This window comes from Cheilinus undulatus, linkage group 6, assembly GCF_018320785.1.
Source record: "Cheilinus undulatus linkage group 6, ASM1832078v1, whole genome shotgun sequence".
In the NCBI taxonomy this organism is placed as follows: Eukaryota; Metazoa; Chordata; class Actinopteri; order Labriformes; family Labridae; genus Cheilinus; species Cheilinus undulatus.
Genome location: NC_054870.1, coordinates 47934708 through 47961843, shown reverse-complemented (window position 1 = coordinate 47961843; position 27136 = coordinate 47934708). Strand labels below are relative to the sequence as shown.

At 37.4% G+C, this 27136-nt stretch overlaps 3 protein-coding genes across 3 annotated transcripts; all 3 read left to right on the top strand.

Moving 5' to 3' along the window:
* The first annotated feature begins 1752 nt into the window (after positions 1-1752).
* Positions 1753-7752, top strand: LOC121511553 (cystatin-like). Its single transcript, XM_041790292.1, has 3 exons — positions 1753-2129; positions 6864-6971; positions 7458-7752. The coding sequence occupies exons 1-3, from the start codon at positions 1926-1928 to the stop codon at positions 7548-7550; spliced, it is 405 nt and encodes a 134-aa protein (XP_041646226.1). The 5' UTR covers positions 1753-1925; the 3' UTR covers positions 7551-7752.
* A 6774-nt stretch (positions 7753-14526) lies between these two features.
* On the top strand, positions 14527-18677 carry LOC121511340 (cystatin-C-like). Its single transcript, XM_041789986.1, has 3 exons — positions 14527-14789; positions 17776-17883; positions 18379-18677. Exons 1-3 carry the CDS (start codon positions 14586-14588, stop codon positions 18475-18477), a joined length of 411 nt encoding a protein of 136 aa, XP_041645920.1. The 5' UTR covers positions 14527-14585; the 3' UTR covers positions 18478-18677.
* Positions 18678-19950: 1273 nt separating this feature from the next.
* Positions 19951-26843, top strand: si:dkey-76k16.5 (uncharacterized protein LOC566887 homolog). The gene is made up of 5 exons (XM_041789730.1): positions 19951-20162; positions 21027-21134; positions 21405-21525; positions 21992-22124; positions 24904-26843. Exons 1-5 carry the CDS (start codon positions 20088-20090, stop codon positions 25301-25303), a joined length of 837 nt encoding a protein of 278 aa, XP_041645664.1. The 5' UTR covers positions 19951-20087; the 3' UTR covers positions 25304-26843.
* The last annotated feature ends 293 nt before the right edge of the window (positions 26844-27136 follow it).

Genomic DNA, 27136 nt, shown 5'->3' with positions numbered 1-27136 from the left:
TCCTCAGTAGCTGCAGCTCAATAGCAGCTACGTCACGTGTTTTGTTGCTCTGATTGGCCCTTAGAGATGTGACAGACAGAACGTTCATCCAATCACACTCCGAGTTTTTTTCAAAGCCTCTGCCTTTTCTCAAATGTTTCCTGTTGAAGCTTTTCCAGATGGATGTGTGAAAAAAGTCCATCTGGCAAGTCAGGTTATATATCATCAGCGCTAAGGTTTTTTCCCCCATAATTCATTGCTAGTAAAATGAGGTTGACAGTTTTTCAGACTGACAGCCTTGTTCGGCCCTCAGGCTGGACTCAAATACAGAATTCGGCCCCTGCTGTGATTATCCCTTTAAAGCCTGTTGTATCATATTTGATACATACTTTGATGATACCTCTAATCAATATTATCAATAAATTACTAAAAAAAAACTTCTGAATACAATCTGATAAATGATAAAAGTGCCCTCAAGTGGAATATCAGTTACCAAAAACACCTGATGTATCAAAGGAGATACAAAAAAATATATGTTACATTTTATGGAAATTTGAATTTTTTTGGATTTCAGTAGAAAATGAATTGGACATTTCAGTTCCAATAAATGAGAATTTTCTGGCTATAATTTGTGTATTCAGGTTTTAAAGGGTTAAGTTTGACATCCCTGACCTAGATAGACAGAGCTAGCCTATGTGCTCTGCTTAATAAGAATCACTGTTCATCATTTAAGTAGCATATCAATCACTCGTACTGACTATGGAGCATACCTGCACACAGGTGTTTGGAATTATCATATGGGTCACACGACTATGACATTGTTCTTACAAGTAAGGTGTGCTTGATAACCACACATGACCCAACAACCTGCATGCATAAAAGTCATGTTCATACTTTTTGTGTTGTTTATATTCTGTCAATAAATGTGGTATTTATAGCATTATTTTTATTCTTTTATTTTCTTCTATATCAAAAATCAGATCTAATTCCAAGAATGAGAAAAGGTGTCTTTTATCAGGCTGATCTGAGGCAATGAGGAATGACACGTCACAGTCTGGCGTGTCAGGTAAAATCCAGCTCTACAACAACGTATGGGAATGAATGAGGGCGGGGGTGGGTGAGGGGGGTTTGTGAAAAGGGGTGACACGGGAACATTAAGATGTTCATAAAGGACAGTAAGTGGGGGTAGGACTCGAAAAGCTTCTGCTTCTTCCTACTCCTGTTTCGGACTCATGAAAACTTTGTGGGATGGACTATGAACTGTTTTATCATTGCTTTACTTTTTTATAGTTTATTGTCCGAAATAAATAAATTAAATAAATATGTCAATATTCTGGCTGTAAGGTGAACCACTACCAGAGCCAGGGCCGTTTCTAGCTTTGTGGAGGCCCTATGCAAGATGCTGATTGCGGGCCCCTAAGTTGTCAAACCATGATGGAGAGATTCCTAATCCATAAGATGATCCATGAACATGCCACAATCTGTTACACTTCCCAAGCAAAACAGGCTACAGTCCAGATAACCTCTCATATCAAAATTAAAGACACTCAAGGAAAATAACAGATTTTAAAAAATGATAATACAAGGAAAACAACAATTATCTATATGTCAATAAATAAACTAGATATTGAATATTTTTAAGATATTTACTCATGCAAGAACAAAACTCATTCCACATGTTTATTTTAGTTTAGCCAGCTTTCATGAAGCAACCACTAAAGCTGGGGTTATGAGCATACAAATCCTAGCTAACTAGCATTTATTCGAGATGGGTTATAACAATCAGCTTTCGGGCCCCCTGGTGGCTTGTGGGGCCCTATGCACTTACATGGTCCGCATATAGCAAGAAACGGCCCTGCCCAGAGCACAGACATGCTGTGACGTTGTTTTTAAAGAGGAAGGAAACGGTGAGGTGTTTGTTTTAGGAGCTCAGCCATCACAGAAACATGATGTGGACGTTTGTCTTTTTTCTTCTTGCGACGTTTTCCCCCGCCGTTTTTGGCACTTTGGTCGGGGGTCGTACACCAGTAGACCTGAGTAAGGATAAGGGGGCTCAGGAAGCCCTGAAGTTCGCTGTGCCTGAACTCAATAAGATGAGCAACAGCATGTTCCTCTTCGCGCCGCAACAGGTGATCAAGGCTGAGAAGCAGGTGAGCAATGCTCCAGTAACATCTGTGGATATAAGCTAACATTGTTCAGGTTTAATGTGAATATGGGTGGGCTTTCGACTGTCAAGCACTGCAACATAGGTTATCATTCCCATTTCAGAGCAATGAAATCACTATGAAATCTCCAGGCTGTCTGTTTATTTATCAGAGGGATTTTTAGATATTTTACTTGTTAAATTTGCCCGTATATCATTGTTCCTTGTGCTAAAACTTTCCAGAATTACTGAGTTGTCTAACTGGGTCTAGACTGGCTGTAAGCTACTTGCATACAAAGCAGGCTTTGTTTAAACACCTAGTTTTGCCTAATCAGCCTACTTTTCACTTAGCTGACCTAGAGAGGGAGTTATTTTAGTTATTTTAAAACCCCAGGTAAAGAGAAAGATGAGGTCCTTCTCCATTTTGCATAAAGCAGTCTTAACTGTTGGAGATATTGATACTCCCCTCTAAAGGTATTAGAACAATGAGGCTGGCTCCTATATTTTTTGCTGTACACTGAAAACATTTGAGTTTAAATCTAAAGATGAATATGAGACTAGAGATCAACATTTCAGCTTTTATTTCCAGGTATTTACATCTGGATCTGGTACACAACTTAGAGCAGGGATGTCAAACTTGTCACAGCAGGGGCCGCATTCTGAATTTGGGTCCAGCCTGAGGGCCGAACAAGGCCAACATTTAACCATAAACTGTCCACCTCATTTTCACAAGCAATGAATTATGGGAGGAAAAAAAACCTTCGCACTGATGATAAATGGCTGAGATTTAAAAAGGTAAAATTGTAAGTTTAAAGGCTCAAAATCTGAGATAAAAACTTCAAACTTATTAGCTCTAAAGTCAAAATTATATTTTAAAAGGCAAATATATAAGAAAGACAGTTTAAATCATGATTTTTAAAGGTCAAAACATGAGATAAAAATTTGAAATCATGAGTTACAAAGGTCAAAATATAAGATAAATTTCAAAATCCTTGGTTAAAAATGTCAAAGCCTGAGAAAAATACATTTTGAGTTTCACAGGTCAAAACATTACTTAAAAATTAAAATTGAAGATACAAAAAGGTAGAAAACAAGATAAAAGTCAAAAATGTAAACTGAAAAGGTCAAAATATGAACTTTAAAGTCAAAACTCCTTGTAACATGGTAGTATAGGATCTATTTTTGAGGCCAGCAGAGCATATTTTGCTCATCTTTCTCTTCACCTGGGGTTTTAAAATAACTAAAATAACTCCCTCTCTAGGTCAGCTAAGTGAAAAGTAGGCTGATTAGGCAAAGCTAGGTGTTTAAACAAAGCCTGCTTTGTATGCAAGTAGCTTACAGCCAGTCTAGACCCAGTTAGACATTTCAGTAATTCTGGAAAGTTTTAGCACAAGGAACAATGATATACGGGCAAATTTAACAAGTAAAATATCTAAAAAATCCCTCTGATAAATAAACAGACAGCCTGGAGATTTCATAGTGATTTTATTGCTCTACACATAACATCAAACCAGGATGGAATAAACATGTAGCTGTCCATCATGCAGCAGCAAAGGATGCCTTTAAAGCTTGGATTCAGGCAGGCTGACCCAGTCAGGGGCCTGTCCTGGAGCACAAGAAGCTTACCAATGCTAGATTCAAATATGCTGTATGTTTTGTGGGCAGAAATGAGAGAGTAATGAGAGCAGACTCTGTGGGTGAAAAACTTCTCAGTAACAAGGTCACAGATTTCTGGAGGCAAGTAAGGGCCTTACACAAGGGAACAGCATCTCCATGCACAATAGAGGGAGTTTCTGGATCTGATAATATAGCTGAGTTATGGAGAAAATTCTATCATGATTTATTCAACTGTGTTAAAGGGGGATCCTATGTAACAGGAAAAATTGCTTGTAGTGATGTGATGGGATTCACAGCCAGGGAGGTCTTTCAAGCAATAGTACAGCTCACAAGTGGCTCAGATCAGATCACTGCAGAGCATCTGAAGTTTGCCAGCCCAAAGGTTGGAGTACTTCTTGCAATGTGTTTTACTGCGTTAATGACCCATGACCTGCTACCAGACTCTATGTTGTCCGTTTTGTTAGTGCCTGTTATTAAGGACAAAGCTGGAAAGATCGGGAGCTTAGATAACTACAGGCCTATTGCACTTGCCAGTGTGGTATTTAAGGTATTAGAGAGGGTTCTTTTAGATCAGATCACTAAATATATCGGTACCACAGATAATCAGTTTGGATTTAAATCCAAGCATGGCACTGATCTTTGTATTTATGCCTTGAAAGAAACTGTTGAAGTTTACAGGAGGAAAAATTTGTCAGTCCTTATAGGATTTATTGACGCTTCTAAGGCCTTTGACCGTGTAAATCATGAAAAGCGGTTTATGAAATTAAGTAAAAAAGGGGTGCCGAAATATATTGTAAGAAATTTGGCTTACTGGTATGCCAATCAGAGTAAGCAAGTCAGATGGGGAGATTCAATCTCTTCACCTTTTGGAGTGAGCATTGGTGTACGACAGGGGGGGCTGCTTTCTCCTGCTCTCTTTAACCTGTACATGGATGATTTATCTTAGCAATTGAATGGATGCAAAACTGGGTGTGTGTTGGGTAACAAAATTATCAGTCATCTTATGTATGCCGATGATTTGGTAATTCTTTCCCCCAGCAGCGCTGGGTTTCAGCAGTTCTTGAATATTTGTTCTGAGTATGGGCTAAAATTTGATGTTCAATATAATGCCAAAAAGAGCACAGTTTGGATATGTAGAACTAAAGAGGATCTCAACTGTCCTCATTTTTACCTGTCAGAGCAGGAGCTCACCGTCAGTAGCAGAATAAAATATTTGGGACATTTCATTACTGATAAAATGTGTGATGACAATGATCTGTAGAGACAGTGCTGTATGCTCAGGCCAACATTTTGGCAAGAAAATTTTCTATGTGCTCTGATATGGTCAAGATTATTCTCTTTAGAGCTTATTGCACCCCTCTGTATACCGCCCCCTTGTGGACTAAGTACAAAAACTCAAGTCTACAAAAGCTTCATGTTGCTTACAATGACGCAATGAGGATACTGCTGAAAAAAACCTCATTGGGAAAGTGCAAGTAAGATGTTTTGTCAAGCAGGAGTTTACACTTTCCAGGCTCTTATGAGAAATGTGATGTACAAATTTATACGCAGGCTAGAGGACTCTCAGAACTCCATTATAATGCTATTGACTAATCCCAGTCATAGTGTTGTATGTCAGTCATCCTTGTGGAAACACTGGTATGGGTGTCTTTTATAAATAGGGAGGTATGTTGTTTGGCCGTTGATTGTTTTTTGTTTGTTTGTTTGTTTGTTTGTTTTTAATACTGCTTTTATGTATGCAATTTGTTTTTTTTTTTTATGGACTTCAGTGTCTGCCAATAAAGATGATGATGATGAAAACCATAACTTTGCCTGATAACTATGAGATGTAAAATCGAGAATATGAAATGAAAACAGAATTTTATTTCCCCACATTCCTGACTTTTTATCTAATTATTTTAACTTTTTCTTTTTTTCATGACAGAACAAGGACATTTCAAATCATGTTTACATGCTTAAACTGAGGAAATCCGTAGGTCATTGGCCAGTTATAATAAAAATATGATATGATCTGGCAGGCCAGGTATGACTGTGTCCAGGGCCTTGAGTTCGACACCCCTGACTTAGAGGATGGCAGTATGGAACACCAAGTATAGAATACTGGAAGTCACTTGAACTGAAGGTCTTCTTTGTTGTTTTCTCTGTGTGTCCGCCACATAATGAATACAAGTAGATGAAATATGCGAGTTTTTGGGTTAACAAGCACAGCGATAACATTACATTAATTTTAATGAATCGAACTGATCTTTGAGCTTTTTGTTCCAAAAACGTGCACAGTCCTTGTCTACTATATTGAATGACGTAGCGGACTTGCCTCTGGCAACATGGCGGCAACATCGGCGTCCGACCAGCCAGCCGATCTCCTGTTGCATATTATGTCTGTGCAAAGTGATCCTTTAATTTGGATCATAAATTGATTTATTGTAATCAATCTTATCTAGTCGCTGTGCTTGTTAGTCTGAAGACTCACGTATTTTTCGTCTACTTGTATTTCCTTATGTGGCGGACTTTCCTCTATCAATATGGCAGCGATCATAAAGAAAACAACAAAGAAGTTCAAGTGACTTCCAGTATCAGAAGACAAGATATGGCGGCGCTCGTCCGACTTCCGGTATGAAGTGGAGGTCCTAAGCTGCATCCAGGTCTCTCTCACCAAAAGGGGGGACCTGCAGAAAAAGTTTGGGAACACTGGATTAAGGTGAATAAGATCCAGTATTTAGTTGCAAAACCTTTGCTTGCAACAATAATTGATTGTATGTCTATATGTAAACTTAGCAAAAAAAAGTAAGGAAATTTGTGTTTTGTAAATTATTTCTTTGTTTTAACAAGGCTTAGAAATAAATCTTATACCACTGGAAAGCCTGTTTATTCTCATTTTAAATGGAGCCACATTTGTAAGGAACATGCATTTGTTGAATGAGCAGCAGAGCCGAGTATGTGGGTTGCACCTATGAAAATACTCCTAATCGTCTCTGTCAACATCAAACAGCTTTATTTTTATTGTGCATTTTTTAAAACCATGATATTCAGGCTAGTGTGTGGTAAAATGAGTCAATTTTTACTTCCACCATCCTCTTAAAATCTACGGCTGGTTGTCATTGTATTTTACTCCTCCCCTTTACAGGTGGTTCAAGGCATCATGTACCACTTTACAGTGAGAATGGTGAGGACATCCTGCAGGAAGACCCCTGCACTTCATCACTGTCCCGTCCCCATCTTAGCAAATTCTGAGGTTAGTAAGCTGCTTTAGACTTCATGTTTTAGTTAAGACATTTCAGTTACTAGACATGATTTTTAGAAGTAATTTTGATTTGACCAACAAGCTGGATGAACAGTCAGGCTTTCATTGTTTTGATGTTGGGACAAGACAGAGTTATTATGGAAGGACAAAGTTCAAACTGTAATTTTTATCCAGAAAAGAAGTTAATGCAACTTTTAACAGACAAAAAATGCTATTTAACACATGATTAATATGCATCAGTTAGTAGCAGCTTCAAGTAGCAGTTCCTGTTTTAGCTATCTTTATTGTAACAGCCCAGGTTTGGAAGATAAACATGTTTGATCACAGCAGCTCTGTCATGACGGCCACCATGACAAGACATCCTGTCACAACTGTAAAATGAAAAATTTATCTGGTTTTGAAATGCTTAAAACCTAAAATTTGTATGATATGGTGTTTTTTATATCAAATGTCGACCCTGTGCTTTTTCTTTTCCAGACTGAGATTTGTACATTTAAGGTGTGGTCCCGTCCTTGGCTCAGGAACAAGTTGGACAAAATCAAACTACTGGACCCTAAGTGCCACAAATAAAACTGAGTGGAAAAGATTCAGTGCTCAATTATGTCCTTACATGTCAAAATTTTCTATGGATAAAACAAGTAATATTTCACTTTCTATTTGGCTTCATGACCATCTGAAATGTTTCTGTATTCTAAATTGGGTAAGTTGTGATGCAGATGTTACTTTAAGTGGAGAGACTTCATTTAAACAATCAATAAATTGTGTCTTGATATCTGCCTTATCGGCATGTAGATGACTCTATATGACGAATGAATCTTGGTACTAGATTTTAAAGTGCAGAGAAAGTTTATTTGTGCAAGAAGTTAGAGATGTTTTTTATGCCACTAGAGGGTTATTAGGACAAAACTAGAAAAGCACTCAGAGAGCACAGACCTCCGCCATTAGCCCTATCTCCCAATAGTAAAGAATCCTTTAAAAAATTCCTGGATCCAGACGGTGATCCAGATCACTCCCAAAATCTAATCAGTTCTTCCTTATGCCATTTCTGACATTTCCTGAAAATTTCATCAAAATCTGTTCAGAACCTTTTGAGTTATGTTGCTAACAAACTAACAAACCCTGCTGAACACGTAACCTCCTTGTCTGAGGTAAATATCCAGACGAAATACCCTCTTGTGCCATTTGGGCACTATCGCTGCCGTTTGAAAAATCTGAGGTATCAAAGTTTTTTTACTCATATGCCATTAAAGGTGGTCACTGCATCATGGATTCCCCCCCCCCTCAAATCACCCAGACCTCCATATATTTCCCTTTCGAAGGAAATCTTAAAAAAGAACTAAAATTTGACACCAAGAGGAGCAGATTTATTTTCAATGGCACCAAAAACAACAAAATAAAGTGCAGAAAAATAAAAAACCTGTTGAAACAAATGTAAACTGCACAAACATGACTAGAATTTTCAGCAGAGGCTGGGTGAGACCATGTTTGTGTCTGTAGTGCCAGGCACCCTCCCATAGGGGGTCGAAGTGTCTGGCTACATAGCACTATGGCCACTTTGATATGTGGTCATTGATCTGATTCCTTTTGGAGTTGGATGTGGTGTAGGTAAAAATGGTGCACAGAGCAAGTTTGTTTGAATCAGAGGTTAGTGGCACTTCCTTGGACTTGTAAGTGCAGACCCTTTAAGGGACTTAACCAAGGACCTAAGTGAAAAATATGGAAAAAATTTAATTCGCTCTCCAGAAATGTGGAAATATTATAGTTCAATATGTTATTGCTGATTATTGCAAGTTCTTATTATAAAATCTTTTATTGATGTGTAAACTTGAGAAAAAGATAAAGTTTATATAAGACAGGAGGTATTTACAAGCAGTATGCAAAGTAGTAAAGTGAATATTCTCTAAAATATACAGTATTTATATGTATGTGTAGGTATGCAATGCACATGGTTTTTGAGCTAGAAGATAAAGTGGTTATTTGGGAAATTCATGACAGAATTTTGGTACAGAGTGTGTACAAATATATTTGTTTGTCCAGTTGAAGACTTAATTTCTCTTAGGGATGATTTACATCAAGCACCCATATCCACTCAACTGAAACTTCCACTGAGTAACGGCCCAGTTCTTTTCTCCTTAGTCCAGGTGAGAAGCTGCATCCGTGGTTCAGGATTGGTGCAACACTAGGAATACAACACTCCTAGACACGTCTGTGTGGTGGATCTTGATCAACTCCAGCCTCAGTCCACTCTTTGTGAAGCCCCCCTAAGTTCTTAAGTCTGCTTTGTTTGACAATCCTCTGAAGGTTGAGCTCATCCGTTGCTTGTGCACCTTTTCTTACCACACTTTTCCAGTCAACTGTCCATGAAAAAGTTTTGATACAGCACACTGAGAACAGCCTGCCCTTTCATCAGTGACCTTATCTGGCTTGCCATCCTTGTGAAGGGTGCCACTGATTGTCCTCTGGAAATTTGTCAAGTCAGCAGTCTTCCCCATGATTGTGGTTGTGTGTAATGAACCAGAGTGAGAGAATGAAGGCTCAGGAAACCAAGCAATCAAGATTATAAAAGGCTTGAAATACTGCACTCTGTATGGAATGTATAAAATATGGAAATTTAACTTTCTGAAGTAAATCACGGGGTTAAACAGAACTGTCTCATGATATTCTCTTTCTTTAAGATGCACCTGTATATATTGTAGGCGATATGTGAACATAGACGTGGTATAACCCAGGTCATATTACAAGAAAGTCCAAATAAGGGCAAAATTGCCGATTTTTATTCGTTTTTATATCTCTGTAAGCAAGAAGCAATATCATTCTCCTTAAAGAGTCACCTAGATCAATTCTGCACTTAATTTTTTTCTACAAGGCTATTGATCCATATTCTTTACATTTAGCAATTATAAACCGTTAAAAAACACAACAGAATCAGAACAACGGCTAACCGGATCAAGAGAAGGGGAAATCCAAGGAGTAAGTGAACGCAGCGCAAGAGTGGGAGAAATCCAAATCTGGCCGCGTCACTATAATGGCTGTCAATAATTTATAAAAGGTGAATTTTAGAGACACGTCCACGAGGACGTGAGCAGTCTGAAGACACACTTTTTATAAAAGCATGTCATTCTACTGTTTACAGAAAATGAATTGAGGCCTACGAAGAAAAGAACACAGAACCTACAGTCAAACATGGTGGAGGTTCAAAGATGTTTTGGGGTTGTTTTGCTGCCTCTGGCACTGGGTGCCTTGACTGTGTGCAAGGAATCATAAAATCTGGAGACTATCAAAAGATTTTGGGCCTAGTGTCAGAAAGCTGGGTCTGTGTCCGAGGTCATGGGTGTTCCAGCAGGACAATGACCCCAAACCCCAAAAAGCACCAAGAAATGGTTGGAGACAAAGCGCTGGAGAGTTCTGAAGTGGTCAGCAATGAGTCCGGATCTAAATCCCATTGAACACCTATGGAGAGATCTCAGAATTGGTGTTGCAAGAAGCACCCTTCAAATCGGTGAGACCTGGAGCAGTTTGCAAAAGAAGAGTGGTCCAGAATTCCAGTTGAGAGGTGTAAGAAGCTTGTTGATGGTTATAGGAGGTGACTGGTTTCAGTTATTTTTTCCTAAGGGTGTGCAACCAAATAATAAGTTAAGAGTGCCAACAATTTTGTCCGGCTGATTTTCTGTCTGTGCACATTTGAGTTTTATTTTTCATTTATTGTGTTTTGTTTTTTTATTATTCAATTTATATAGGTTTTAAACTACAAACCCAATTCCAAAAAAGCTGGGACATTGTGTAGAATAAACAGAATAATGATTGCAAATCCTTTTCAACCTTTGATTAACCTAATTAGGCAAAAACACGAGGTCTTTAATAGGGCTGGGCAGTTAATCGCTAATTAGATTAAATTTCAATATGGCTTGTTGCAATTTTCAAATCCCAGAAGTTGCAATATTTATTTATTTTTTTTTTTTTAAGCTTTATTTTTGGGCATTTCCATGCCTTCATCTGATAGAGGAGGACAGTGGATAGAGTCGGAAACAGGGACAAGAGCAGGGGAAAGACATGTGGCAAGGAGCCCCAGGCCGAACACGAACCCGGGCCGTCCGCGCACATGGGGCGCACCCCTACCACTCAGCCACCTGCGCCCCTGCAATATTTCTTTAACCTGGAATTTTTGTCAAAGTACCAGTTTAAAACCTTTTTGCAGCAAGGATATTATGCATTACACATGCAATCATTCAAGTGCTATATTTTTAGAATAATTAAAAAATATATATGTTTTTCATTTTTTGTATGTTTTTCTTATTTAAAATGAGAATGACATAAAATGATAATTCCTTTTCATACAACAATTCATATCAAATTTGCAATAAGAGTCAAAATCATCACAATTTAATATTTTCAAAATTGTTAAGCCCTGGTTTAATCGACTATTGTGTTGGTTATAGTATAGACTGACTCATTGCTTGTGTTTGCTGTTCAGTTTGTGTTTGCCGTTGTGTTCGCTCAATGAAGTGGAATGTTCAGTGGCATTTTCCTGCATTATGATTGTCAAACTTAGAAAAACGAAATATTTTGTGCCTGATTGCTGCAATCTCACCACAGAATTCAGGCCTTGTTTAACTATCTGAGTCTTGAGATGAATGGAACTTTGGTTCAAAGACACTTTTAGCAGATACAGAAGGTGCAGAACTCATTATATTGAACCATACCATCCCAGCATACAGCCGACTCTTTGGCCATGGAGTGTGCATGTCTGCTTGGTTCTGATTATGAAGTCAGTAGGAACAAGCAGAAAACCAGGACTCAGTGTATGTTTTTAACATCACAAACTTATTCTGAGGTACATTTTTGTCCAAATATACACACATTCTGGGTTTGATCCATGCAATAAGTTCCAAAAAAGTTGGCATAGTGACAAAATAAACTGGGCAAGTTGAGGAATGCTCATACAACTGGGGTATTCCACAGGTAAGCAGGCTAACAGGTGATGGTATCATGACAGAAAAGAGCACTGCTGAAAGGCTCAGGCATTCACAATCAATGGTGCAAGATTGTCTTTGTAAAAGCTGTAATAGCTAGGCATCAAGAGATTTCAACATCTACAGTAAATCATCAAAATCATCATAAAAAAATCAGCATCATTCTGTGATGGATATTACCACATGGGCTCAGGAACACAGAAAATCAGTGCCACTTTACACAATACATTAATGTATCTACAAATGCAAGTTAAGACTCTACCATGTAAAGCAAAAGTCGTATGTCAACAACATCCAGGAGTGCTGCCAACTTCTCTGTTTATCGGAGATAAACTGATCTAAACTGGTAAAGTGTGCCGTGATCTGATGAGTCCACATTTCAGTTTGTTTTGGGAAAAACTGGTCATCAAATCCTCTGGGCTTTAGAGAAAAAGAGATTTTGAAACTGTTCAAGGTGACATCTGAGATGGTGTGGGGGTATTAGTGCCCATAGCAAAACTTATTGAAGCACTGTAGTGCCACATTATGTAATAACGCCGCATTATGCAATAATGTAATTAATTTTCAATTCATTATTTAATAACGTTGCATTTTGTAAGCCACTAAGCGGTTAGGGTTGGGGCAAGGTAGTAGGGTACACCCTGGAGCCCACCTTAAGTCCTAGGGTTAAGGTTAGGTGTTTAGTCTAGAACCCTGAAGGGGGGGTTAGGTTTAGGCATAAGTCACTTAGCAGTTAGAGTTAGGGCAAGGTAGTTGGGTAGGGCATACCTTGGAGCCCACACTAAGTCCTATGGTTTGGGTTATTACATAATGCGGCGGTATTACATAATGTGGCGCTACAAGCACCTTTTTAATTTGACCAGAGTAACATTTTCCAATTGGCAAATTTTGCCCAAGTTTTCTTGTTAGGTGTATTCATTTTTCCTTTGCATCAAACTTCTCTTTTTCAGCATAATGGCCATTTTCTCTTAAATTGTCACCCATGCCTGGTGTCAAACTCAAGGCCTGGGGGCCAAATCCGGCCCGTGGTACAGTTGTATCTGGGCCGCCAGATCATATCGCATTTTTATTGTAACTGGCCCACTGATCTGCAGATTTCCTCCAGTTTAAACAAATAAACCTGACCCTGATGATTTAAAATGTCCTTGTTCTGACATAAAAATAAAAAGTTAAAATAATTAGATTAAGAGTCAGGAATGTGGGGAAAGAAATTTCTGTTTTCATTTCATATTCTTGATTTTGTATCTCACAGTTATCAAAGTTATGGTTCTGACTTTTTATTGCATATTTTGACCTTTTCAGTTCACATTTTTTGATTTTTATCTCATTTTCTACCTTTTAGGATCCTAAATTTTAAAATTACAAGTAATATTTTGACCTTTTGACTCATGATTTTATTTTTTTCTCACGTTTGACCTTTTAAGCTCCTTACTTTTTTTAATCTCATAATTAGCCCTTTTAGATCCTCAGTTTTAATTTTTAAGTAAATTTTGACCTGTGAAACTCAAATTATTTTTTTTCTCAGGCTTTGACATTTACAACAAATGATTTTGAAATGTATCTCATATTTTGACCTTAAAACTCATGATTTCAAATTTTTATCTCATGTTTTGACCCTTAAAAATCATGATTTAAACTTATTTCTTATATATTTGCCTTTTTAAAACATTATTTTGACTTTAAATGACTTTTGAGCTAACAAGTTTGAATTTGATCTCAGATTTTGAGCCTTTAAACTTAACATTTTAACATTTTTAAATCTCAAAATCCTATATCATCAGTGCTAAGGTTTTTTCCTCCCATAATTCATTGGTGGTGAAAATGAGTTTGACAGTTTATGGTTAAATGTTGGCCTTGTTTGGATCTCAGGCTGGACCCAAATTCAGAATTCAGCCCCTGCTGTGATTAAGTTTGACATCCCTGACCTAGATAGACAGAGCTAGCCTATGTGCTCTGCTTAATAAGAATCACTGCTCATCATTTAAGTAGCATATCAATCACTCATGTACTGACTATGGAGCATACCTGCACACAGGTGTTTGGAATTCTCATATGGGTCACACACCTATTATTCTTACAAGTAAGGTGTGCTTGATAACCACACATGACCCAACAACCTGCATGCATAACAGTCATGTTCATACTTTTTGTGTTGTTTATATTCTGTCAGCAAATTTGGTATTTATAGCACTATTTTTATTCTTTTATTTTCTTCTATATCAAAAATCAGATCTAATTCCAAGAATGAGAAAAAGTGTCTTTTATCAGGCTGATCCGAGGCAATGAGGAATGACAAAACAGTTATGATGCATTCTATTTTCACTACCTTGTAATGATGCTTCTGCCTTCAGTTGTCCTTTTCAGTGATGTATCTAAACTTGTGTGACTGTGTTTCCTATGTTTGATGCTTTTACCTGCCTGCAAAGCAAATTTTCCTCAGGGGACAATAAAGTTGAATTTCAAGTTTACATGACACAGTCTGGCATGTCAGGTAAAATCCAGTTCTACAGCAACATATGTCAATACTCTGGCTGTGAGGTGAGCCACTCCCAGAGCAGAAATGCTGTGACGTTGTTTTTAAAGAGGAAGGAAACAGTGAGGTGTTTGTTTTAGGAGCTCAGCCATCACGAAACGCATGATGTGGACGTTTGTCTTTGTTCTTCTTGCGACGTTTTCCCCCGCCGTTTTTGGCACTTTGGTCGGGGGTCGTACACCAGTAGACCTGAATAAAGATAAGAGGGCTCAGGAAGCCCTGAAGTTCGCTGAGCCTGAACTCACTAAGTGGAACGACACCATGTTACTCTGCGCACCGCAACAGGACATCAAGGTTGAGAAGCAGGTGAGCAATGCTTCAGTAACATCTGTGGATATTAGCTAACTCTGTTCAGGTTTAATGTGAATATTGGTGAGCTAACGCCTATCAACCACTTTACCGAGGTTATTCCCATTTCAGCGCAATGAAATGAAATCTCCAGGCTGTCTGTTTATTTATCAGAGAGATATTTTGATATTTTACTTGTTAGATTTGCCCGTATATCATTGTTCCTTGTGCTAAAACTTTCCAGAATTACTGAGTTGTCTAACTGGGTCTAGACTGGCTGTAAGCTTGCATACAAAGCAGGCTTTGTTTAAACACCTAGCTTGGCCTCATCAGCCTACTTTTAATTTAGCTGACCTAGAAAGGGAGTTATTTTAGTTATCTTAAAACCAAAGATAAAGAGAAATATGAGGTCCTTCTCCATTTTGCATAAAGCAGTCTTAACTGTTGGAGATATTGATACTCCCCTCTAAAAGTATTAGAACAATAAGACCGGCTCCTTTGTTTTTTGCTGTAGACCAGGGCTGTCAAACTCATACTGAGTCCGGGGCCAGATTTGCTCCAATGAGACGTCCTGAGGGCCGGACTATTTAGATTGGGAAAGTCAATCGCGGATTCTGAATTTAAGCTAGGCCTTACCTAAGAGCCTATCATGGTCATCATTTACACATAAACTGTCAACCTCATTTTCACCATTAGTAAAATATGAAAACATATAAGAAGAGTAGACTGAGTATAGTTGAGACGAGTACAGTTGAAACACCCTAAATATTTTGCCTGTGCTGCAAGCCTGAGCCATGATTTTTACTCAGCACATGTATATATTAGTATCCTCTTTGGTGGTGGGAAATTTGAAGAGTGTTAGCATCTCCAGTCAGAAGAAATCAACAAAAGTATTTTTTACTATGGTGAGAATTTCACTTTACCATTATGCTCATTATCCTTTTGTGACCATCAAACATAACTCACATCATTGCAAACGTTATTCTGTGCCTTAAAAACAAACATATTTCATGCCATCCTAGCATGTTAGGTCACTGAGTAATTCTAGAGAAATGCACAAGATGGTTAGCGGGTATAGTTGAGACACAATGTCTTAACTGGTTGTGCATAGTAAAGATAACAGGTTACAAGTCATAATAAGACCACAAACAAAGAAAATTTAAATAAAATCCAATATTTTTGATACTTGAACTGTGTTATATTAACAGATGGGCAGACTGTTTAGTCTAGTTTAATATAGTATATATAATATATATAGTTTATTTAGGCTACAGTTGGTGTTTTATTATTGCTTGTTTACAATAATATTCAATTTTTTAAAATTCCAACAAAGAGAAATGAATTTATATAGAAATATCTTGTAAAATTGTCATTTTTTTAAAAGTTTATTGCATTTACAATTGATGTTCAGTCATCATCGATGGGTTTCAGTGGATGTCTCAACTGTACCAGGGTACCGTCTCAACAGTACACGTATGGGTTATAGTTGAGACGGCACCATGGTAAAAATGCACCTCCTTAAAATCTTAGTTTAAAAAGTAAAAATATTACTTAGAATATTTGAATTGATGGTTGATGGTTAAAATACAATATGAAAAAATCAAAACATGGAGCACAGGTGGTCAAGTGGTTTAAGGCTCTACCCATGTACACGGGCGGCCCGGGTTCGAATCCGGCCTGTGGTCCTTTACCGCATGTCTCTCCCCCACTCTCTTCCCCTGTTTCTGAATCTATCCACGGTCCTTCCTCTGTCAAATAAAGGCATGAAAAAGCCCAGAAATAAATCTAAAAAAAAAGTCATAAAAAATGAAAAAATGTCCAAATCATAAGTTTAAGTCAGAATTGTGAGATGCAAAATTTAAAATATGAAATGATGACATTAATTTCTTTTCCCACCTTTCTGACTTTATATCCAAATTCTTTTACTCTTTACTTTTTCAGATTTTTTATAATTTATCAAGGATATTTTAAATCAAGGTAAAGTTTACAGCTTCACTGGAGGAAATCTGCAGACCTAACACTGGTGGGCCAATTATAATAGAAAGAGCATATGATCTTGCTGGCTGGATACAGCTGTACCACGGGCCGGATTTGGCCCCCGAGCTTTGAGTTTGACATCTGTGCTGTAGACTGAAAACATTTGGGTTTAAATCAAAAGATGAATGACACTAGAGATCAACATTTCAGCTTTTATTTCCTGGTATTTACATCTGGGTCTGGTATACACAACTTAGAATTTTTAGGTAAGCAAAAGTATTGGAACAGGTAGACCTAAAAGAGATCAACTTTTATCTATGTAAAGACTTCACACCAGAAGTCGGAAGGTCGCTACCATATCTCGTCTTGTAATACCAGACGTCACTTGAACTGAACATCTGAATGTCCTCTGTCAATATGGCAGCGATGATGAAGAAAACAATGAATAACACGTTCAGTTCAAGTGACTTCTGGTATCAGAAGACAAGATATGGTGGCGCTCGTCCGACTTCCAGTATGAAGTGGAGGTCCTTGGCTGCATCCAGGTCTCTCTCGCCAAAAAGGGGGGCTGGCAGAAAAAGTTTGGGAACACTGGATTAAAGTAAATAAGACCCAGTATTTAGTTGCAAAACCTTTGCTTGCAAAAATAATTGGTTGTATGTTTATATGTAAACTTAGCAAAAAAAGTAAGGAAATTTTTGTTTTGTGTATTATTTGTTAGTTTTAACAAGGCTTCTTCGAAATAGATCCTATACCACTGGAAAGGCTGTTTATTCCCATTTTAAATGGAGCCACATTTGTAAGGAACATGCATTTGTTGAATGAGCAGCAGAGCCGAGTATATGGGTTGCATCTATGAAAATACTCCTAATTGTTTCTTTATTTTATTTTTATTGTACATTTTAAAAAAAAGTGATATTCAGGCTAGAGTGGGATGAAATGAGCCAGTTTTTACTTATGCCATCCTCTTAAAATCTACGGCTGGTTGTCATTGAGGTTCATCTGTATTTTATACCTCCCCTCACAGGTGGTTGAAGGCATCATGTACCACTTTACAGTGAGAATGGTGAAGGCATCCTTCAGTAAGACCCCTGCACTTCATCACTGTCCCATCCCCATCTCAGCAAATTCTGAGGTTAGTAAGCTGCTTTAAACTTCATGTTTTAGTTTAGCCATTTCAGTTATTAGACATGATGTTTAGATGTAAACTGTTACTGAGCAGATTATGACCAACAAGCTGGATGAACAGTCAAGCTTTCATTGTTTTGATGTCGACAAGACAGAGTTATTATGGAAGGACAAAGTTCAAACTGTAATTTTTATCCAGAAAAGAAGTTAATGCAACTTTTAACAGACAAAAAATGCAATTTAATGCATGATTAATATGCATCAGTTAGTAGCAGCTTCAAGTGGCAGTTCCCGTTTTAGCTATCTTTACTGTAACAGCCCAGGTTTGGAAGATAAACATGTTTGGTTTCAGCAGCTCTGTCATGACGGCAACCATGACAAGACATCCTGTCACAACTGTAACATGAAGAATTTATCTGGTTTTGAAACGGTTAAAACATAAATATTGTATGATATGGTGGTTTGTATATCAAATGTCGACCCTGTGCTTTTTCTTTTCCAGACCTACAAGTGTACATTTGAGGTGTGGTCCCGTCCTTGGCTCAAGAACAAGTTGGACAGACTCCAACTACTGCACCCTAAGTGCCAAAAAGAAAACTGAGTGGAAAAGATTCAGTGCTTAATTATGTCCTTACATGTAAAAATTTTCTATGGATAAAACAAGTAATATTTCACTTTCTATTTGGCTTCATGACCATCTGAAATGTTTCTGTATTCTAGATTGGGTAAGTTGTGATTCAGATGCCACTTTAAGATGAGAAACTTCATTTAAACAATCAATAAATCGTGTCTTGATTTCTGCCTTATCAGCATGTGGATGACTCTATGTGACGAAAAAAATCTTGGTACTGGATTTCAGACTGCATAGAAAGTATATTTGTGCAAGAACTTGGAGATATTTTTGTTTGTATCACTACTCCTCTCTGAAATTTGGTAGGATTTTGGAGAAAGATTTATTTAAAGAAAAAAAAGTGCATTTTTATTTAAAAAAGATAATAATATATATGAATATTTCTAGACTTTACATTTTACTTAACCTGTTAAGCCCTAGCCTCTTTTATTAGGCCACTGCTCAAAATTCACAGCCCATCTTTAAATGAGTATAACTCTGTAACTACAAGGTCTATTTGAATGATCAGGGTACAATAATGAAGAGGGCACTTGTGAAATCTGTTCAGAAGTGTAAATATGTGTTTGTACACCACTTTCCACATTATTAAGCAAATTACATTTTTCTCTTATTTTCCAAAATATTAATACAAATGACAGAGTATTTTTCAAGTCATCAGCCATTAGAGCAGAATTCAAATGTTTTTGAACAAACTTCATAATGATAACCATTTTTTAAAATAAAAACCTCAAATGCACTTTCTTTCTAGGTATCAAACTTTTTTTTTTACTCATATGCCATTAAAGGAGGTCACTGAATCATGGAGCTCATCTGTTGCTTATGCAGCTTTTCTTACCACACTTTTCCAGTCAACTTTCCATGAAAAAGTTTTGATACAGCACTCTGCCCTTTCATCAATGACCTTATGTGGCTTACCATCCTTGTGAAGGGTGCCAATGATTGTCCTCTGGACATTTATCAAGTCAGCAGTGAGAGTATGAAGGCTCAGGAAACCAAGCAATCAAGATTATAAAAGGCTTGAAATATTGCACTTTGTATGGAATGTATAAAACATGGAAATTTAACTTTCTGAAGTAAATCACGGGGTTAAACAGAACTGTCTCATGATATTCTCTTTCTTTAAGATGCACCTGTATATAATGTAGGCGATGTGTGAACATAGACATGGCATGACCCTGCCATATTACGAGAAAGTCTAAATAAGGGCAAAATTGCCGATTTTTTTTTTTTTCATTTTTATATCTCAGTAAGCAAGAAGCAATATCATTCTCCTTAAAGAGTTACCTAGATCAATTCTGCACTTAATTTTTTTCACAAGGCTATTGATCCATATTCTTTACATTTAGCAATTATAAACCGTTAAAAAACACAACAGAATCAGAACAACGGCTAACCGGATCAAGAGACCGGGAAATCCAAGGAGTAAGTGAACGCAGCGCAAGAGTGGGAGAAATCCAAATCTGGCCGCGTCACTATAATGGCTGTCAATAATTTATAAAAGGTGAATTTTAGAGACACGTCCACGAGGACATGAGCAGTCTAGACGCACGAAGTCACTGAGGAAGTTTTTATTCGGTAATATGAAGGCCCTCAACAAAGACGAGCTTCAAGTCGCTGAAGGAGTTTTGTTAAAACACTTTCCGAAAAGTTTGAAGGTAAGGGATGACGAAAGCGAGTCATTTTTAAATAAACGTAATACACTTTAACTTTATAGCGCTGTATACGGCTAAGAGTGCTTTATATGACAACTGGTAATGTCGTTTTAGCAGCGGAGTTTCTTGTTTATGGAGGGCGTGCAGTTGATGGTGTTACGGTTTAACGAGTTACCGTGTTAACTAGTCACTGCCGAATGCAGCTTTGGCTGTCGTACTTACAACAGACGTGGAAAACACAAATTGTTCTAACGAATTCCGCCATCTTTAATCTGTTTTTATGATCAAAAACACATGTTAATGAGTTCATTTTTCATTGAATTAAAACAGCAAAGAGTCATTCATAAGACCGCTGTCCATCTACAACTACAGTCTCCTTCAGTTCAAAGTCACCAGTTAACACGGCCACTCAATAAATCGTTACACCATGCTGTTGCTGAAAAGTGTGTTTTATCTTTAAAGTATAGTCTTGGCCGTTTGGTTTGAAAATACATCACATTTTACTTAAGACTTGGATAAAACTTGTGAATACAGATTTTTTTTTTGACAAATTAGCTGGACAATCAAAAATGCACGTGAATGAAGCATATGACTTAACCTGTTAAAGTAAAAAATAAGCCACTTTCAACGACTGTCTGTTTTAAAGGCTGCTAAATACACTGAAACAGTTGCAGGATAATGTAAATTGTTATAAGATAATAACACAAAGGTCCTTAACAAAGACAAAATATCAACAGCTAATGTTGAAACACCTGTCCAGGGGTTTTATTTTTAAGGGTCTCTAGTTATATAAATCGAACATAACATTTTGCCAGGGTTTTAAAAATGTGTTTCCTCTGTGGTTGTAAAGTTTTCTTGTTTTTTTAGGTCTACGGTTTTCTTCATGGTATGAACAGAAACAAACCAAGCACCCTGGAGGTTGTTGTTGATACCTGGCCGGATTTTAAGGTCATCATTTGCCGACCTGACCCCAAGGTGAGTCCACAGGTCCCTTCAGAAAGGAGCTTTTCCAAATTGGGAATTTGCTGTAACACCAAGCAGTTTCTTCAGTAGCGTATATAACTGTTATCGGATTTGTTCTGTTGAAGTTTAATTTTTCCTTTTTTTTTTTTTTTGTGTTGTAGTAACATATTTTCGACTGATAAATCTTCTGCTCTAGAATCTACCGTAAAAGCTTCGGCCCTGAAGAGTGACCTATGATCATCCTGAGTACATTTGATGATTTGTTTCATTTTTTCTTCACAGAACAGGCGAGCCCTGGAGTTCATGAAGAAGGTGACATACTACAGCATGGATGAGCAGGTTTTAAGGAGAATGCTGGCAGAGGAGAACGCAATCGACTGGAGCACTTACTTTCTCATTGGAGGTGAGTGTAGACAGGCTATCTTTTATAAGAATGTGCACCTTTGGAAATATTTTTGCGTAGGATTTTAAATTGCTCTGTTGAGCTGCTGTCAGCTGCCAAGTAATCCAGACCCTGCTTGTCAATTACAAAACTATACACTTGGGCAGTAGAGTAGGATGTCATCATGTAAAGTGTCATCTTTGAGTTAAAAATATGACTTCTGCAGCTCCCCTGTGTTTACATCTTTCATTTTTGCCATGCAAGATTATTTATCGAAAATAATTCATACATAAGGCACTGTAAAGTGCTTTACAGAGTTATAAAAAATGCATTTATAACAGTGAGAGCATCAAAAGACCTGACTTGATGAGACAAGAACTAATTTGTTGAAATTTGTAGTTCATTGCAATATATTAATCCATCAACAATCCATCATGCAGGAAAAAAACAGAATAATGCTGACATGCAGTATTTTATCTAATGTTAGGATTCGACTTTTCCCACGCCTCCATGCTCAAAGAAGTTTCCGCAGAGAGAGAAGTCAACAACAGAGGCTTCACTTTGGTGCATCTCATGTATTTACCAGACATCAGCTGCCTGGTCCTTCCAGAATTTGACAGGTACGACCAAATTAACAAGAGCTCAAGCCTGAATAGGTGTCACAAATTGAATACAAATATGGAGTTTGCTTGTGCAGATTTTTTTTTTATATATATTATTACAGCTGAACAGGGGCAATTACAGTTATTTAGTAGGGCTGTCAAGATTGCAATTAATTAAGGTCTGCAGTTAGTGCACTGATTCTTTTAATTGCGATCTCATGCTTCATTGTCCTTTTCAGCACACTTTGGCTAAGTTAGCATCATCTTTCTGCAGCCACAGTGATGTAAAATTTATCAGCTGTTCTCCTTAATGTCTAATTTCCCTTTAAAGAAACTCACAGACAGCTCAGTGGATATGATACTCATTTTTACTGTTCACTGATTTACTTTTCAATCCATTACACATTCTTGTTTCAGTGGTTTAGTTTGTGTTAAAATCTTCAGTGTAGCTATAAAAGTGTCTCTGTATCCAAATAAGAAGTCAAAATCCTTAGTTCAAGAGGGAAGAAGAATACAGTATGACACAATAACATTTTAAATGCAAAATAGTGGAATTTTAATGAACATGATTTAAAAAATAGGATGTGATTGTTCATGATTAACTACAGGATTTCCCAAATTAATCAGAATGAAAAATGTCAATCCTTTGACAGCCTGTTTAATAATCTTTTTTTAGAGTTTATTTTCTTCCCTTGCTTTTTAGTTTTCCACTGAGTTGAGGGTGTTTGAGTGTGATAAACGCAAGTAATGCAAGTCATCATGTCTTATTTTCATGTTAAATAACCCTGATCTCAGTATCAGTCAAAAAAATGTGACACTGATTTTTGCAATAGTTAAAGGGATATTTTGTTATTTTTGAAGTTGAGTTGTATGAGGTACCTGGTGATAGTATGGTGGCATTATCCTTTAAAGATTACAGTGAGAGTTGGCCCTTCAAACAGGACGCGCTTATAGAAGTTAGCCTATACATAACGATGGGTACATCAGCTCCACGTGATATATCAAGTTTTAGGTTAAAAAACTGGGGCCAAAAAAATTTTGGTTCAACTGTATGCTTTGTCAATTTTTTAAAGCTTTCTCACCCAGAAAGCCTTTGTTTTCAGATCTATTTTGCAGTGTGAGCTTCGGCTAAGTGCTCTTCTGCCTCGGTGTATCCAAACAGCTGTTTTTGATCTGCAAGCTTTTTCAGAGGAAACAACAAGTAACCAAGCTGAAAGTAGTTATTTCAATTCAGTCACTTCAACAGCATAACTGTTGTTTTATAATGCAAAAATATCGTGTCTTCTAATTATCAACCATTAGAAAAATAAAGTGACAGGTGTGCAGATGGTCGAGTGGAATCTGGCCTGTGGCCCTTTACTGCATGTCTCTCCCCACTTCCCTGTTTCCGAGTCTATCCACCGTCCTCCTCTATCTACTAAAGGCCCAAAAATAAATCTTAAAAAAAAGAAACATAAAGTGACAGCCATGAACTTACTTGGACAAATTTTCATTCAGGTTTTCTGGTCGTGGTCGGTTTTATCAATTGATCCTCTGAAAGTTGAAGAAGGTCGTTAAAACAGCAGAATTCAGTAAGGCAGGGAACTCTGGATGGGGAGTGATGCAGGCTGCAGGTGTCAATTAGAAATCTCCTAAACAAGGTTGTAATAGTTTTTGATTTTTTATTAGTTTTTATTTTTATTTCATTTTTACCTTTTGTTTTAAATTTCTTTTTAGTTTTAATTAGTTTCTACTGCTGGTTTGTTAGATCGTTTAGTTTTTAATTTTGCAAAAGTGCTTTGTTTTAGTTTAGTTTTTATTAGTTTTAGTGTTAGTTTGAGTTTTTTTGCAATATGAGATACTTGTCAGGGGTGAGACCCCAAAGGGCTCCTGGCTTTTGTAAATTTATTCAATTTTAATGTTTGTGCACAACTTAAGACCTAAAATTACCATTGTGTGCAGTGATAGAGTTTTAGTTAGTTTTCATTTTTTTCTGCAAAGTTTAGTTTTTATTTAGTTTGAGTTAACTAAAATAATTTTTACATTTTAGTTTTAGTTATTTAGTTATTCTTAGTCAACTAGAATAACCTTGTTCCTGAAGACTCAGGGCAGCAGTAGCTGTCTTTATGGGAATGAGCTCACAGTTTACACACCTACATCAGCAGGTAACTCGGGATCTCACCTACTAACCAGTCTCCACTGAAGTTTCTCTCCTCTCTCTCTTCTTGCTGAGTCTCCATCTGCAGAAGTTGTTCCTCTGTGTACTCCAGTTCATAAAATTATTCCTTCCTGTCCACAGTAAATGGCACATCATTGTCACTCAAGTCAAAATTGCTCATTTGAGTGTTGTTTTAGCTTAGTTTGGTGTTGTTTTCTCTGATGAAGTCCACAGGCCTAAACAAATGTTTAGATATGCTGAGGTGGTAGAGCATGTAGCTAAACCTCGCATTGCAAGATAGTGCCAAACACAGAGGCTATCTCGGTGAAAAATAAAATGCTCCAAAAAATTTCAATAAAGCATACAATCAAGCCAGCATTGTTTTTGGCTAATTTTTCCCTTACAACTCAACAAATTACACTGAGCAACCATACCCATCTGCTAAGTACAGTATAGCATTCTTAAAGGAGAAACACTCACTGAAATCTCTGGAGGCTAATGTCACTACCATTGCCAAGTACCTCATACATAACCCAGCTTCAAAAATACCTAAATATCCCTTCAAGCAGTCCTCATATTTAGGGACGTTAGAACCACAACAAAAAGTCACCTATTGCTCTTCATGCAGGTGAAATGATAAAATGTTTTTTTTCTCCACAGTGAGCTTGAATCAAGGATTTCACCTCTAGACCTGTGTCATGCTGAATTAGTGAACAAGCACTGGAAGTTTGGTGGGGACAAGAAGGGCTTCAGGAACATTACAAACCTCATCAGTAACTTCCCATCAAGCTGCATCACTGATGACCAGGGTCAGCCTGTGTCCTGGATCCTGGTTTATGATTATTGCGCTATGGGAATTTTGTACACACTGCCGGAGCACAGAGGGAAAGGTTACGCCAAAGTCCTGATCTGCAGCTTGGCAAAGAGACTCCACGCTGAGGGATATCCGGTCTACTGCTTTATCGAGGAGGACAACACGCTCTCCCACAGGCTCTTTAAAAACCTAGGCTTCACTGAGGATCCTTTATACAGAGCAGGATGGTTTGAGTTTAACGTTTGATAGTGATGGTTTTATGCATGCACAAAAATCCTGGAATTCAAACAGCTGGATTTTTTACCCAAAACTTTACCTGCAAGGTAAAATTTCAAAGCAGAGTTGTTGTGAGCGGATGTGAGACCATAGCAGGAAAATAATCAGGATAATCCACTAAGAGCAAATGAGAGGAGGTGATGATATTCGTGATGCATGATGCTAATTCTAATTCTTTCCTCTTGCCCGTATGCTCCTTACCAATCATTTCTTGATACTGTGAAGACATTAGAGGTAGCATTGATATGAACTGTCATCAACTCATTGGATCATCATTTCTGTGTTGCCATTTTTATGTCCCGTTGTGCCTCTGGAGACACCAACCTTACTGTACAACAGTAAAAGTCTTCCTCTGTGAGCAACATACATTTGTAAATGGTGCAACTCAGGGTGGGATGTCATGAAATTGTGTGGAAATTTTCAGCAGTGCATGTGTAAAAGAGACTTAAGCTCCTGTTAAAAATCTCTCACACTACATGTTGCCTTATTGGAAGATTTTACAAACCATGTGCTCAGCAGGCAGCACAGTATAACAGGGTGCTGATCCAAAGAGATCAGCCAGGAGAGTGTCATTGCTTGATTTTTAATCTCAGAGAGCATGTTTATGGGTGAAATTGCATAATGTGCTGTGATCCTCCTGTTGCAGATACTTCCTGCTCTGCGTTGTGATTTTGCTTTCTTTATTTTTATGTATTGAGCTCAGTATTAGACTTCTCTTTGTGATTTCTGAAAAGGTTTTTTTTCTTCCTACCTAAAATAATTTACAGCATTTGTCATCATTTCCCACAGCCTTCCCTTTTGGAAAGCCGTGGTGTCACCCATCTTTCTATAAAGTCTGTGGTTATGATATATGACAATCTTTTAAATGTATGATGTACACATTATGAATCATAAAGTATTAAAGGGAAGTGTGATAAAAAAGGATTAATTTAAAGGAAATTAATTATTTCCTATCATTGCTGTAGCACTTTCCTTGGTTCATCTTAAAAGATGTGAATCATGATAATGAAATAACAGTGGGCATTAACTGTCACATGCACAGTCATGTCACTTTTTCCTAATTTGCATACAGGGAAATAAATAAATTAAACTCAGTTTGTGTGTGTATCTCAGTTCCTAAACTGTGTCTTCAGTTTACTGAAGGTTGTTACTGCTTTGTGACATATAAAGTATTTGAGGACGCTTGGTCGGGAAGGGCACTTGATCACAGTTTGTCTTATGAGAGAGCACCCTGAAGGATACTTTGTTGTGCACTTCATAATGTCTTATGAACTTGGGCACTGGCGTGCTCAGAGGTGGGCAGTGGAAGGCAGTGACCCCGCTGGTTAAAAGTGGACAACGGATGAATTTTAGTTATTGTGCTAAGTCCACCATATTTACATTGATGTGTATTGTGAAAATGTTTATTGATATGCACTGGCCTAATCAAATAAATAAAAATTTTAAAAACTGACAAAAGAAAGGGCAAACGGGCTTACAGCACCAACAATTGGTTAAAAGTGGAAAAAAAGTGGCAAAAAATGTGTGAAAAGCAACAGGTATTGGTTAAAGTTGCAAAAAAGTGGCAAATAAGGGCAAAAGCTGCAAAATGAGTTAAATGTTGGGAAAAAATGTGTCAAAAATGGGTCTTCAGAGGTAAAAACGGCTTAAAATTAGGTGAAAAGTAGCAGACATTGGTTAAAAGTTGCAAAACGTCATAAATAAGTTCATAAATGGTGAAAGTGGAAACGGTAGCATGAATAAAGAATTTCAACATCAGAACCCAATAATAGCTTCACACACTTTTCAGCTCCTTGTAGCACA

What these genes read in the sequence shown, in the direction of transcription:
- si:dkey-76k16.5 (XM_041789730.1), top strand. Translation starts at nt 20,088, where the DNA reads ATGAAGGCCCTCAACAAAGACGAGCTTCAAGTCGCTGAAGGAGTTTTG. An exon ending in TTTGCCGACCTGACCCCAAG is followed by an intron (nt 21,135 to 21,404) that starts GTGAGTCCACAG and finishes TTTTCTTCACAG; the next exon opens with AACAGGCGAGCCCTGGAGTT. An exon ending in CACTTACTTTCTCATTGGAG is followed by an intron (nt 21,526 to 21,991) that starts GTGAGTGTAGAC and finishes ATCTAATGTTAG; the next exon opens with GATTCGACTTTTCCCACGCC.
- LOC121511553 (XM_041790292.1), top strand. Translation starts at nt 1,926, where the DNA reads ATGATGTGGACGTTTGTCTTTTTTCTTCTTGCGACGTTTTCCCCCGCC. An exon ending in TGATCAAGGCTGAGAAGCAG is followed by an intron (nt 2,130 to 6,863) that starts GTGAGCAATGCT and finishes TCCCCTTTACAG; the next exon opens with GTGGTTCAAGGCATCATGTA. An exon ending in CCATCTTAGCAAATTCTGAG is followed by an intron (nt 6,972 to 7,457) that starts GTTAGTAAGCTG and finishes TTTCTTTTCCAG; the next exon opens with ACTGAGATTTGTACATTTAA.
- LOC121511340 (XM_041789986.1), top strand. Translation starts at nt 14,586, where the DNA reads ATGATGTGGACGTTTGTCTTTGTTCTTCTTGCGACGTTTTCCCCCGCC. An exon ending in ACATCAAGGTTGAGAAGCAG is followed by an intron (nt 14,790 to 17,775) that starts GTGAGCAATGCT and finishes CTCCCCTCACAG; the next exon opens with GTGGTTGAAGGCATCATGTA. An exon ending in CCATCTCAGCAAATTCTGAG is followed by an intron (nt 17,884 to 18,378) that starts GTTAGTAAGCTG and finishes TTTCTTTTCCAG; the next exon opens with ACCTACAAGTGTACATTTGA.